The sequence below is a fragment of the Gorilla gorilla genome, chromosome 18, assembly GCF_029281585.2.
Source record: "Gorilla gorilla gorilla isolate KB3781 chromosome 18, NHGRI_mGorGor1-v2.1_pri, whole genome shotgun sequence".
NCBI lineage: Eukaryota > Metazoa > Chordata > Mammalia > Primates > Hominidae > Gorilla > Gorilla gorilla.
The window spans coordinates 7,644,040-7,657,866 of record NC_073242.2 but is presented as its reverse complement, the minus strand read 5'-3'; the positions used below and the strand labels follow the sequence as shown (position 1 = coordinate 7,657,866).

The window sequence follows — 13,827 nt, the reverse complement described above, 5'->3', positions numbered from 1 at the left end:
TTTAGCTTCCACATATGTGTGTTTCTGTCCGTTAGGGGATGCGGTCGCAGAGTTCACCATATCACATGCTCACGGGTTTAGTTAAGATCACGGTTTTAGCAATGGCGATTCTACACTACATTGTACTCTGGTCATATATATTTGTTTTGATCGGAATGAGCAAAAACCATTTAGCATATCTTCTTGGCATGTGGAGATTTTCCAAATATTGTTGAAAGTTTCTGAGAATCTTGTGATCTATCAAGTTGACAGAAGGCCGGGCATGGTGGCTCACGCCTGTAATCCTGGTGCTGTGGGCAGCCGAGGTGGGAGGGATGCCTGAGGCTAGGATTTCCAGACCAGCCTGGTCATCGTAGCAAGACATCATCTCTACAAAAAAATTTTAAAAATTAACTGGTCTTGGTGGCCTGTGCCTGCGGTCCCAGCTACTTGGGAGGCTGAGCCAAGAGGATCACTTGAGCCCAGGAATTTAGGCTGCATGAGCTATGATTGTGCCACTGCACTCCAGCTTAGGCCACAGAGTGAGACCTTGTCCTGTCTCCAAAAAAAGGGAGGAGGGCGCTCAGTGGTAAAGTAAATTCGGGAAGCTCGGGATATTCAACACAGAAAGGGTTTCTTTACTGCAGGACTTCTCAGAGCCTTCACTAGGCTAGTAGACAGTAGCTAGGCCTTCAGAGGAGGACACGGTATATACAGCATTCTCAGGCCTCTTTGAACACAATTGTTTTTTTTCAAGTTGCACCTTGCAGGGCTAATGTGGTCACACCTTTTGGGGGAATGCTCACGTAGTAAAAGGAGTTTCATGCCAAGGACCAATACATTAGAGAAAAGGTGTTCAGGAAACGTTCCCTGAAGGAGCATGCGTAGATTTTCACGTGTGTCCTGTTCCTGCTGCTGCTCACTTGAGATACTCATGGCTTCTCTTTCCCCTGAACTCCTGTCTGCATTCACCGTTCAGCTCCACCATGCCTTCCCGTGCCTCCGTAGCTGATAACGCTGTTCCCTCATCTCCAAATTCTCAGTCCCTTCAGTCTGTCCCACTTGGCTGTAACATACACGATCTTAACTCTTTGTTTCCTATGCGCCTTCCTGTGAGCTCTTTGCATTCAGAGACTGAGTGTTAAATAACTGAAATATTTCCCAAGCGTCGAGCATGGTGCCTGGCATGTAGTAATTAACAGTTTCTTTTTGGCTGAAGTTTTTAATTCTTTAATTAAACACATGGAGCGATGCAGCTCTGCAGAGCCAGGCGGAGGACTGAAGTCAGAAGCCCGAGCAGAACTGTGTAGAACCAGGGCAGCACCCACGAAGGGTTTATTTCCTGCCCTTAGCATGTGTGTCCTCTGTGACCTTAAGTCATCTCCTAGGTCATAGCTGGAAAATTTTTATCTAATGTAACATAACCTGTGTACTGTAACGACCTACCAGGAAATGATAGTGATGTCAAAGGCCAGGGCTTTGGTCCTGAAGTCATAGCTCAAGGGGAACCCTTTCTACATGCAAGTGTTGGCTTCTTTTTTTTTTTTTTTTAAAAGAGATGGGATCTCGCTCTGTTGCCCAGGCTAGAGTACCAGTGGTATGATCTTAGTTCACTGCAGCTCGAAACTCCCGGGCTCAAGTGATCCTCCCAAGTCAACCTGCTGAGTAGCTAGGAGCACAGGCATGTGCCACTATGCCTAGCTAATTTTTAAATTTTTTTTTGCTATATTGCCCAGGATGGTTGCCAACTCCTGGGGTTATACCATCCTCCTGCCTTGGCCTCTTAAAATGCTGGCATTACAGTCATGAGCCACTGTGCCTGGCCTTGGGTTCTTGAAATGACCAGCAGTGAGAGGTCCTCATCCGAAGGGCCCTGACATTGCATAATGTGGGGGACAGATACTGCCCGAGTGAAGGAAGGAGGGGTCAAGAAGGAAACCAAGGAGTAAGCATTAGACATGAGGACGCCGCTGTCAACGTCGCGGAGGGGAGGCGGACCACGGCGGGCAGGGGTGCAACTTGAAGCAAGACCCTTCTCAAAGCCTTGGCTTTGGGACTGTGAAGAAACTGCAGCCAGGTGCAGTGGCTCATGCCTGTAGTCCCAGCCACTCAGACAGCTGAGGCAGGAAGATCGCTTGAGCCCAGGAGTTAGAGGCTGCAGTGAGCTGTGATGATGCCACTGCACTCCAACCAGGGTGACAGAATGAGACACTGTCTCAAAAAAAAAACAAAAAGAAAAGAAAGAGAAAACACACACTTAATTCCTCTAAGTGAGAGTTTTCCTCATCAGTGCGGTGGTGATAAGGAAGAGACCTCTCGGGATTGCTGGGAGATGAGCCGGAATGGTGCCTGTGGACGCCAGGGCTGAGAAGAAGCCTCGCTCACACTCGGCACGCATGCCTTCACTCCACGCAGAGCAGGGACAGTGACCACAGACGGAGCCATGGAGGACTGGGAGGGGCCGAGAGACGGTCCCAGCTTGCCTGCAGGAAGTCACTGACTCTCTGGGGAAGGTCCCATCTTCTCCACGGTTCCGATTTGAGGGAGATTCTCACAGTGATTGCGGCTGAGCATTGCTGTGGGTTGGATGCTCTCGGCCGTAACCAAGTCACTTGTATGACACGGGAGCCTGTGTGCCTTGGCCTGTTGAATGTGATGTCAGCGCTCCAGCGGGCATTTGCTTTCCATTTTCTCATGAACCCTGTGGGTGACGAGTGGATCTAGATGCCATATATCAATAAAAACAGCTTTTCCAACATCTTCATGAAGAAAAAGAAAACCCAGCTGGGCTCAGTGGCTCGTGCCTGTAATCCCAGCACTTTGGGAGGCTGAGGCAGAGAGATCACCTGCGGTCAGGAGTTCAAGACCAGCCTGGCCAACATGGTGAAACCCCATCTCTACTAAAAATACAAAAATTAGCTGGGCGTGATGGCAGGCACGCTTGTAATCCCAGCTACTCAGGAGGCTGAGGCAGGAGAATCGCTTGAGCCTGGGAGGAGCCAGAGGTTGCAGTGAGCCCAGATCACACCACTGCACTGCAGCCTGGGCACTAGAATGAGACCCCATCTCAAAAAAGAAAGGTGGGGGGCAGGGGAGGAATAGGAACTTCACAGTGGACAAACCAGGCAGACGCCACCTTCCCCAAATGATCCAGGTGAGCCTCCCTGCTCACTGCCATCCGGTACCCTAGTGTGGTGTGCTGAGAAGGGCATGTCACGTCTGCGGCATTGTTTCCGCAAACCCCAAACCTCAGTCTGCTCTGAGAAAGCACCAGGCAGGTCCAGATCTGGACATTTGACAAAATGCCTGGCCAGGACTTCAAACGCAGCAGGGCCAGAGGAGACAGAGAAAGACAGAGGAACCCCCATAGGCTGGGGGTGAGCAGGAGGCGTGAGAGCTAAATGCAACACGGGACCTAGAGGAGACCCGAACAGCAAAGGGACGTTGGGGAAACTGGGGACATCAGAATAAAGCCTGCAGCTTAGTTAACGGTATTGCGCCAGCATGAGTTGCTTTGGTTTTGATAACTGTACGGTGAGTATGTACGGAGGATATATGCAGACTCCTTGAACTGTCTTTCCCACTCTCTGCAAGTCTAAAATTATTTCCAAGTAAGAAATTATATATGTGTGTGTGTGTGTGTGTGTGTGTAGAGAGGGATGGAAATGTATGTGCGGAATCACTGAACTGGCATTGCCAGAGAGTGAAATATTGTATTTCCATGAAATTTCCCCAAATGCCAAATATTTTCTTATCTTGACTTCATGATGGACTGTTTCCACAGCTGGTAACAGTCTTCCTGCCTGACAGTCTGCTGAGTATATTTTCATCTATTCTTGACTCGGATCGTCATCACCAGCCTGGTTATTGAGCCCAGTGGTCCTTTAGGGCTGAGGGATTGAGTGAGAGGTCCAGGGACTTTTCGACTCCACCCCGTGTGGCTCTGAGATTGTGTGTGTGAGTTTTACACGTGTGTGTTCATGTGGTACCTTGTCTAGTATTCTCAGGCCATCTGCTGTCTGTTCTTACGGCTTTGGGGATGTAAGAAAATTTCTTTTTCTGTGATAATTACTGCTTATCTTTTCTTCTAATATTCTGCTTCTATTTTTCTCTAATGTTTCATTAGCAGAAATACTCTATTTTGTACTTATGCCCGTACCTAACCTGTTAGCTTAAACAGCAATGCCAGGGACATAGAGTTAGCCCCATGGCTCTGCTGCACTGACGGGCTGCCCCGTTCACCTGGAGATCGTTGGGGCCAGGAGCTCTGCTGCCTGGGCTCACCGCCTCTTTATGCAGTTCCGACCGTACCGTGTGGCTCTGGGCCAGTGCCTGCTCTGTCTCAGTGTCCTCATCTGTAAAATGGAACCGATCATAGTACCTGCATCGTGGTTGCTTACGAGGGCTAAGCAGATACAAGGAGTTTCAAAGAACACCTCAGGAAATTGTGTTTGTGGTTATTGTGGTTGCAATATCATGACTATTCCTGTTCACCATGTTAACATCATTTTGACTTTGGGAGCAAAGGATGCTTCTGATGACACGACATCTTGCAAAACAGTCGTGTTGAGAAGACGAAGCAGGCAAAGCCAGGGCTCTTCTACTGGTGTATCCTCCTCATTTCTGAGAAAAGAGGTTTCCCCACTCCCTCCCTTGACAGTTTTGAAAAGGGACAGCTGTTGGCTTAGAAATGATTTATCTTGTGATGAGAAATAACCTTGAAGAAAAAATGGTTTTATAGCTTTGTGCCATATATTTTGACCGGAATGTAGGGTGCACATCCTGAAATGTGTTAAAAACAAATGCAAATGTGCCCAAGTGTGTTAGAGAAATGGCTACACTCTTCCCTCCAAAGCCCACGTCCACATGGGGGAAGGAGCAAAGATAATCCAGAAAAATGCAGAGTTTGCTCTTGGGCGTTCTCCAGGGAATCTCAGGTTACCCAGGCAACAGCCAGCAAACTCCCTGGCCCGCCAGGCGTGCTGCTGGGAGGACCTTAGAAGTCTTGAGACTTCCCTTGATGCCGGAGGGCCCAGGGTGCTGCTTGGAAGAACCAGGAGGACAGGCATAGCTACTCAGGTCACTCTAGGGAAACAAGGCCCGGGAGAGCAAGGTGCCAGGATTATTCCCGGGTCCTCCTTGTGCCAGGAAGGGGGGCCAGAGCCATATGACGGTGGTCCGGGTCCCAGGGCCCTGGAGTCTGTGGCCGTCTGCGGAATGATCATTGCTGCCTCACAGTGTGGCTGCAAAGGACGAGATCATACAGTCGAGACTGCAGATATTGCGTGGATGGGGGCCTGACTTGTTCACGGGTAGGATCTTGGCCCATAGACATTCCTAAGTCATAGTAGCTACTGTCATTATGACACTGCTTTTTCTCTAACGTGCCTGCCCGTGTGGCTCCCTGTGAGCCAGCCGCTAGGGTTGTCTCCCAAGGCAGTGAGGTGCTTCCATGCCTGGAGCTTCCTGGAGTCGGAAATACTCTTCCCAGGGAGGGCTTCTCAGCAGGGGTGGAGACGCCTGCAGCTGTGCAGGGGGAGATGCTGTTTAGCCGGCTGGGAAACATTTCACAGAGGCATCCGTGCTTGGCAAAAAACAGTGTGAAATGTCTTAATCCAGATTAAAATGAAGCTAATGAATCGCTCAAGGAAAATTGCCATGGGGGCTGGGGGGTAGGAGGTCAGGGGAGGGAAACAAACCCACCCACCATTGCATGGTGGGACCCTCCTGGTACGGAAGGGGCCTCTAACTACAGCTCAGAAGGGGATGTTGAGATGTGAGAATCTCTCCATTGGGTAGATGGATTTCTCTTTTTTTCTTTTCTTTTCTTTTTTTTTTTTTTTTTTGAGACAGAGTTTTGCTCTTTTGCCCGGGCTGGAGTGCAGTGGCACGATATCGGCTCACTGCAACCTCCACCTCCCGGGTTCAAGAGATTCCCCTGCCTCAGCCTCCCCAGTAGCTGAAACTACAGGCGTGCACCACCACGCCAGGCTAATTTTTTGTATTTTAGTAGAGACGGGGTTTCACCATGTTGGCCAGGATGGTCTCAATCTCCTGACCTTGTGATCCACCCATGTTGGCCTCCCAAAATGCTGGGATTACAGGCGTGAGCCACTGCGCCCGGCTTCTTTTTTCTTTTTTAAAGAGACAAGGTCTTGCTCTATGACCTAGTCTGCAGTACAGTGGCATGACCATAGCTCATGGCAGCCTCTCCCTCCTGGGCTCAAGCGACCCTCCCACCTCAGCCTCCTGAGTAGCTGGGACTACAGGCACACACCACTGTGCCCAGCTAATTTCTAAAATTTTTAAAAAGCTTTTGTAGAGATGGGGTCTTGATACACTGCCCAGGTTGATCTCAAACTCCTGGGCTCAAGCAAGCCACCACACCCAGCTCTAAGATTTCTTTTGTTTCATTTGTTTGAAAGTTTTTATCTAGAAAATTATCCCTCAAAAAGAAGGTAGCTGAGGAATCTTGCTCTGTCGCCCAGGCTGGAGTGCAGTGGCACAATCTGGGCTCACTGCAACCTCTGCCTCCCGGGTCCAAGCGACTCTCCTGCCTCAGTCTCCCCAGTAGCTGGGATTACAGGTGTGTGCCACCACACCAAGCTAATTTTTGTATTTTTAGTAGAGACAGGGTTTCGCCATGTTGACCAGGCTGGTCTTAAACTCCTGACCTCAGGTGATCCACCCGCCTCAGCCTCCCAAAGGGCTGGGATTACAGGGATGAGCCACTGCACCCAGCCAAAATCCACATTTTCAAAGTGCAGTAAAATGATGGCTGCTGGGTCCGGGTGACACAGGTCTGTGGGGCCATGCCACCCAGCGCGGCCTGGAGTCTGCACCTGACTCTCCACCCACCTCCCATACTCCCACTTCCCGTACAAACCTGCTGGGAATGGAATAGGCAGTGAGCACTGTCCCGGCCCTCAGGAGGCCCGAGCGTGGGTGTCTACAGCTGGCCATGTGACCCAGACAGCCCCCTTCCTTCTGCAAGCGCAGCCTCATTTGCCATTTGTGGGCGGCTCTGCCAGACCTCACTTCTGTATCAGAACTTCTTATCACCGCAGGGTGCAGGCCTCGGCCTCTGTTCAAGGGGATGTAAGCAAAGCACTGAGTTCCCCACCTGTGGAGACCACTGCCCCAGGCCCCCAGAGATCAGCCTCATCCCAGTGGGCATGCCCGGGCTGCACCGGCCTTCCAGTCCCTCTGAGGGAAGCCCTTGTGGAGGGCATGGAGCCCCGCTGTCCTCAGTGTGCCCTCTGGTGCCAAGTTGGTTTGACTGTCACGGTGACACATTCATGGCTCTAAGTGCATAGAAAATCTCATAAAGCCAGTGTGCCGTGGGGGGCACTGAAGAAGCAGGCGGCCTCGTCTTAAAGCACAGGAGGGTTGGCTGGGCACGGTGGCTCACGCCTGTAATCCCAGCACTTTGGGAGGGCAAGGCAGGCAGATCACTTGAGGCCAGGAGTTCGAGACCAGCCTGACCAACGTGGTGAAACCCCATCTCTACTGAAAATACAAAAATGAGCCAGGCGTGGTGGTGGGCGCCTGTAATCCCAGCTACTCAGGAGGTTGAGGCAGCAGAATTGCTTGAACCCAGGAGGTGGAGGTTGCAGTGAGCCAAGATCTCCCCACTGCACTCCAGCCTGGGTGACAGAGCGAGACTCAGTCCCAAAAAAACAAACAAACAAAAAAAGAGAGAAAAGCACAGCAGATGAACTTGAGGCAAGAAAAATACCTGAAACAGACTGATGCCAGGAGATTCCTGTGACTAAATGGCTACAGAAGAATAGATACCAAGGGCTGTTCTGTCTGTAATCAAGGACATTGAATTACCAGATGAACTGTTTAATGACCAGAGAGCATAGGTAACAGAAGTTTTCATATTCACTACCAGCATTTACTGAGCACGCACTTGCACTTCAGGCTTTGGCTGAGCCAAGTGCAGCAAACGCTTCCACACCTCCAGCTTCCTTTCCTGGTCTACCAGTTGGGCCCTGAAATGGCTGGTGTGCCCCATCAAGCACCAAGCCCCCCACCTTAGCCACACCAGAGAGTTCCCTCAGGCGTCTTTTAGGCATGGGTATCAGGCACGCCTATTTTATTCTTCTCGGTGTTAGATTTTTTTACATTTAATAAGAGCAGTGGTCTCATTGGCAAATATATACATATTTATACATATATGTATATGTATTTTGAGAATGGGTTTGCTCTGTCACCCACGCTGGAGTGCAGTGGTACAATCACAGTGCACTGCAGCCTTGACTTCCTTCGCTGAAGCAATCCTCCTGCCTCAGCCTCCCGAGTAGCTGGGACCACAGGCACGTGCCATCAAGGTCAGCTAATTGGTTTTATTTTTAGTAGAGACAAGGTCTCCCTATGTTGCCCAGGCTGGTCTTGAACTCCTGGCCCTAAGCAATCCTCCCGCTTCGGCCTCCCAAAGTTCTGGGATTACAGGTGTGAGCCAGCACACCAGCAAAATGTTTAGAAGTTTAACTCTGCCAGTCAATACCAAGAGGTGCTTTCAAATAGACTCACTGTATGTTATTGATAACTAGAACATTTTACCTCTGTTGATAATGTCAGTTTTTAAAGAGCTGTAAGCAAATGTTATCTAGATGCCATTATTTGCTCAGATATGTTAATTAATGATTTCGCTAGCTGTTTTGGCATGTATATTTTCATTTTTTGAATGCATACAAATGTTCAAATTTAGCTTGTATGTTACATCAGATTCCCAAACTATACAACCCTGTAGAATCTTTGTTTCTTTTATTTAAGATAGTACAGGCCTGCAGTCTAACTTAAAATACAACCTGGGTCATATCTTTGCCCTTAGGTAGTGACACTTACTTTAAATTTCCAAAATAATATCTGGCCTCCCATAATTTATTTCAATGTTTTACACTTCTTGCTGCAAGGAAATTGCTTTTGAGTCCAAAAAAAAAAAAAATCTTTCTTACCACGGTTTGTCTTCTTCATTGGAAGCTGTTAGTTGCTTTCTTAGACGGTTCCTAGGTTACCTGGTCACATTAATAATAATAATAATAAGTTTATTACGGGTATACTGTATGCCAGGAACTGTGCTAGGCTATATATATACTTATTTCATTTAATTATTCTTTTTTTTAAGACAGGGTCTTTCTCTTTTGCCCCAGGCTGGAGTGCAGTGGCACCATCAAAGCTCACTGCAGCCTTGACCTCCCAGACTCAAGCAGCCCTCCCACCTCAGCCCCACAAGTAGCTGGGACTACAGGCACATGCCACCAGGCCAGGCTAATTTTTATACTTTTTGTTGAGGCAGGGTTTTGCCATGTTGCTCAGGCTGGCCTCAAATTCCTGGACTCAAGCCATCCTCCCACCCCAGCTTCCCAAAGTGCTGGGATTACAGATGTGAGCCGCCACACCCAGCCAATTTCATTTAATTCTTAGCAACATATCTTCACTCTTGGTTTATAGATGAGGGAACTGAGGTAAAGTGATTTGAACAGAGTCTCCAAACTAGTAAGTACTTGACTAGGGTTTGAATCCTAGTTTATGAGAAATAAAGGCTTTGCTCTTTTTAGGGTACCTGTATTAAATCTTGCCTTCTCTTTTCTAGGTCCATTAATTCCTATAAACTTTTAAGTACGCCTAGATCTGGAAATCGTGTACCTTTGATTATTCAGCCCATCTTATGAGACTAGCTCACCATCACACGGAGCTTAAGAACCTTGGATTTGTGTCCTAGCATAGTTGGTGGCCAGTTTATTTACTTAATAACAGCTTTGTTGAGATATAATTCACATACTATAAAATCGGTCTTTTTGGCCAGGCACAGTGGCTCGTGCTTGTAATCCCAGCACTTTGGGAGGCCAAGACGGGTGGATCACCTGAGGTCAGGAGTTCAAGACCAGCCTGGCCAACATGGCGAAACCCCGTTTCTACTAAAAACACAAAAAAAGTAGCCGGGCGTGGTGGCAGGCACCTATAATCGCAACTACTCAGGAGGCTGAGGCAGGAGAATCGCTTGAACCCAGGAGGTGGACGTTGCAGTGAGCCAAGATCGTGCCACTGTACTCCAGCCTGGGTGACAAGAGTGAAACTCCATCTCAAAAAATATTTAAAAATCGATCTTTTTAAAGTGTATACAGTTCAGTGGTTTTTAGTATATTTAGCAAGGTTGTGCAACCATCACCGTGATCAATTTCAGAACATTTTTATCATCCCAAAGAGAAACCCTGTTGAAATACCACAAACCAGGTGGCTTTTAAACAACAGAAATGTATTTCTCAGGGTTCTGGAGGCTGGGAAGTCCGAGATCAAGGTCCCGGAAGATTCAGTGTCCAGTGAGGACCCGTTCCTGCTTCACAGATGGTGCCTTCTCCCAGGGCGAAGGGACGAGGGATTCCTCTGGGGCCTCTTTTATGAGGGCACTAATCCTGTGTTTTGAAGGCTTGTCCCCCATGACCTAATTACCTCCCAAGGCTTTGCCCCCCAATGCCATCCCCTTGGGAATTAGGATTTCAGCGTCTGACTTTTGAGGGGGCACAAACATTCGAATCGTAGCAAACCCCACACCCCTTAGCAGCCACTCCCCCTTCCTGCCCCCGGTCCCGCCTGGCAGCCACGAATCTGCCTTCTCCCTCCAAGGATTCACCTTTTCTGAATATTTCACGTAGATGGGATCACGTAATATCTGCGCTGTGTCTGGCTTCCCTCCCCGAGCATAATGTTTTCGAGGTTCACCGTGCTGTGGCAGGCGTCAGTGCTTCCGTCTTTTTCGTGGCTGAGTAATATCCCATTGTTCGAATAGACCACAGTTTGTTGATCCATTGTTCAGTCAGTGAACGTTCCCGGTTCCATTTTTTTGGTTCCTGTTGCGTTGGTGCCCGGGTTTCTGTGTGTTTCCACTGTCACTTTGCCCGTTGGCTTTCAGCTCATCCCTGAGCGGTTCTGTGTGCCTTCCCCTTGCTCACCACCATGCTGCGTGACGGCAGATTGCAACAGCGGACCTGCCTGAATTCAGGGTGGCAGTCGTGGTTTCTGGGTGTGTCCCCACAGTCTGTGTTTTTCTTCTAGACCTGCCCTTCGTGCGGAATCACATTTGCTCCCAAATCTGAAGCCGGCGCCGAGGGAGGAGCACCTCAAAACGGCTGCCAAGACGAGCATAAAAACAGCACCAAGGTAACAAGCTCATGGCTGTTGTTCCTGTCAGTTCCTCTCCTGGCGCATCCACCCAAGGTGACATTCCTATCTTGTCGACTTCTTAGTTCTGAGAGTAACTCCTCTTGGGTAACACCACTCCGCACCCGCGGGTCGTCCGGGTGTTGAAGAGACAGGCAGGGAGCTCGAGGGAGGGTCAGCAGGAACCCACGTGGAATCCAGCGCTCAGGGGCCGAGCTGGGCGGGATTCCTTTAAAGGCCAATAAGGGTTTAAAATGCGTGGATTCGAGTGCTGGGAGGGGATCTGTGGTACTGGAAGCTGGACTCAATTTATGATAGAATATAGATGGGCAGAGACAAGAGGGGGTCTTCATGGTGAGAAAGGCCGGGTGAAGAGAGAGGGTGGGAGTTAGGGCCGGCGGCAGGAAGGCTGCCAGGAAAACCAGACTTGGACACCAGGGCCAGGACTCAGCCCACCCATGAGAGCCTGTCGGGGGGCTCATGCAGGCGACTCCCCTGGGGCGTGGGCTCTCGTCCTCCATCTGCTCTCCATCTGCCAAAGGATTGCAGGTGCAGGTCATCCCATGGCTTCCCACAGCCACGGGGGACACCCACGACACGAGCCCGTTTCCATCCACCTTGCCTGTGCCCCGACAGCCCTGGACCCCTCGTCATACTTCTCCTGGACCCCCGACCCATGCACCCTGCCCCCAGAACCGTGGTTCTGGCCTAAGCAGACTCTGGGGGCCTCGGCTCCTCACTTTCCTCCCTTCCCCTCCACCTCCGCACCGACTCTTCCCATGTCTCACTGTCCTGGCAGCCTGAACACCCAGCGTTACCACTGGGCACTGTTGGGTAACAGGAAGGAGCAGACGGACAGTCAGGGCTGGGATTGGAGCAGGTCTGCAGGCGCGGGGGCGTGGGGGGTCCTCGCAGGTCAGAAAGTCCCACGCCCAGTGCAGCAGCGCCCCGCAGCAGAGGTCGGGGTGGGACAGGCGTGTGTGCCCAGTGCCCGGTGCCACTTCACTTCCCGTGTCTGCGTCCTCTTTGTCTCGAGGCAGGCTTCTGGAGGACCTAATCCCAAAACTCAGAACGGGCTCCTGAGCCCTCCCCAAGAGGAGAAGCTCACCAACAGTCAGACTTCTCTGTGTGAGATCTTGCAGGAGAAGGGAAGGTGGGCAGGGGTGAGCCTGGACCAGTCGGCTCTCCTTCCGCTGAGGTTCAAGAACATCCGGGAGAAAACGGACGCCCACTTTGTGGACGTTATCAAAGAAGACAGGTACGATTGGGGCTGTCTGGGAAAAAGCAAAGATTGCAGGCAGAAGCCTCTCTGCCTTTTTCTTTTCTTTAAGACTGAGTCTCGCTCTGTCGCCCAGGCTGGAGTGCAGTGGCGCGATCTTGGCTCACTGCAGCCTCTATCTCCCAGGTTCAAGCGATTCTCCTGCCTCAGCCTCCCAAGTAGCTGGGGTTACTGGCACCCACCACCACGCCTGGCTAGGTTTTGTATTTTTAGTAGGGATGGAGTTTCATCATGTTGGCCAGGCTGGTCTCCATACTCCTGACCTCAGGTGATCCACCTACCCCAACCTCCCAGAGTGCTGGGATTATAGGCGTGAGCCACCACGCCTGGCTTTTTTTTTTTTTTAAAGACTAGATCTTGCTGTGTTGCCCAGGCTGGAGTGCAGTGGCTCGATCTCGGCTCACTGCAACCTCCGCCTCCCAGGTTCAAGTAATTCTCCTGCCTCGGTCTCTCAAGTAGCTGGGACTACAGGCATACACAACCATGCCCAGCTAATTTTTGTGTTTTTAGTAGAGATGGGTTTTTAACATGTTGGCCAGGCGGGTGTCGAACTCTTGGCCTGAGGTGATCTGCCCGCCTTGGCCTCCAAAAGTGCTGGGATTACAGGTGTGAGCCTGTGCCTGGCCTAATGGTAACATTTTTGAAAAATACAGGCCCAGTCCTTTTATCAAATATTCCTGAAGTTGGATTGGTTAGATTCAGGCTCTCCCTCTGGCCAGGCGGAGACTGCAGAAGGGATACCGTGTCCTTCTCAGGGTGTCCTCTCCAGGGACACGCAGTGCCCGTCTGTTCCTCATTAGTGATACTAATTTTGATTAATTAGGCAAGGTGGTGCCGGGTTCTCTCATCTAGGGTTATTATATTCCTCTTATGACTAATAAGCAATCTGTGAGAAGATACTTGAAGATCTTGTACATATTTCACTCCCCATCAGAATTCCCTAGATTTAACATTCATTGATGATTCTTGCCTCTGTCTTCACTATAATGCCTCAAAGGGTGATTTTCAGCCAGGCGCTGTGGCTCACGCCTATAATCCCAACACTTTGGGAGGCCGAGGCAGGTAGATCACCTGAAGTCAGGGGTTCAAGACCAGCCTGGCCAACAAGGTGAAACCCCGTCTCTACTAAAAATACAAAAATTAGCTGGGCGTGGTGGCGGGTGCCTGTCATCCCAGCTACTCGGGAGGCTGAGGTAGGAGAATCGCTTGAACCCAGGAGGCAGAGGCTGCAATGAGCTGAGATCGCACCACTGCAACTCCAGGCTGGGCAACAGAGCGAGTCTCCATCTCAAAAAACAAATAATAAATAAATGGAGCAGCACAGCTAATAGCAGTGTCGCTTCTGCCACTTGACTGCTAAATTGTGGCCTTGTGCACATCCTCTCTGCAGCTGCGTGGTTGCT

General features: G+C 50.2%; 1 protein-coding gene across 2 annotated transcripts in view; it reads left to right on the top strand.

The window, feature by feature from the left end:
- ADCY9 (adenylate cyclase 9) overlaps positions 1-13,827 on the top strand; it is a 151,859-nt gene that overhangs the window by 109,735 nt on the left and 28,297 nt on the right. Inside the window, exons 4-5 of one of the 2 annotated variants that reach the window (XM_063699972.1) lie at positions 11,041-11,202; positions 12,186-12,403. In XM_063699972.1, the coding sequence (XP_063556042.1) occupies positions 11,041-11,202; positions 12,186-12,403 (380 nt within the window). The remainder of the gene's footprint in view (positions 1-11,040; positions 11,203-12,185; positions 12,404-13,827) is intronic. The other variant, XM_063699973.1, reaches the window with a different exon arrangement.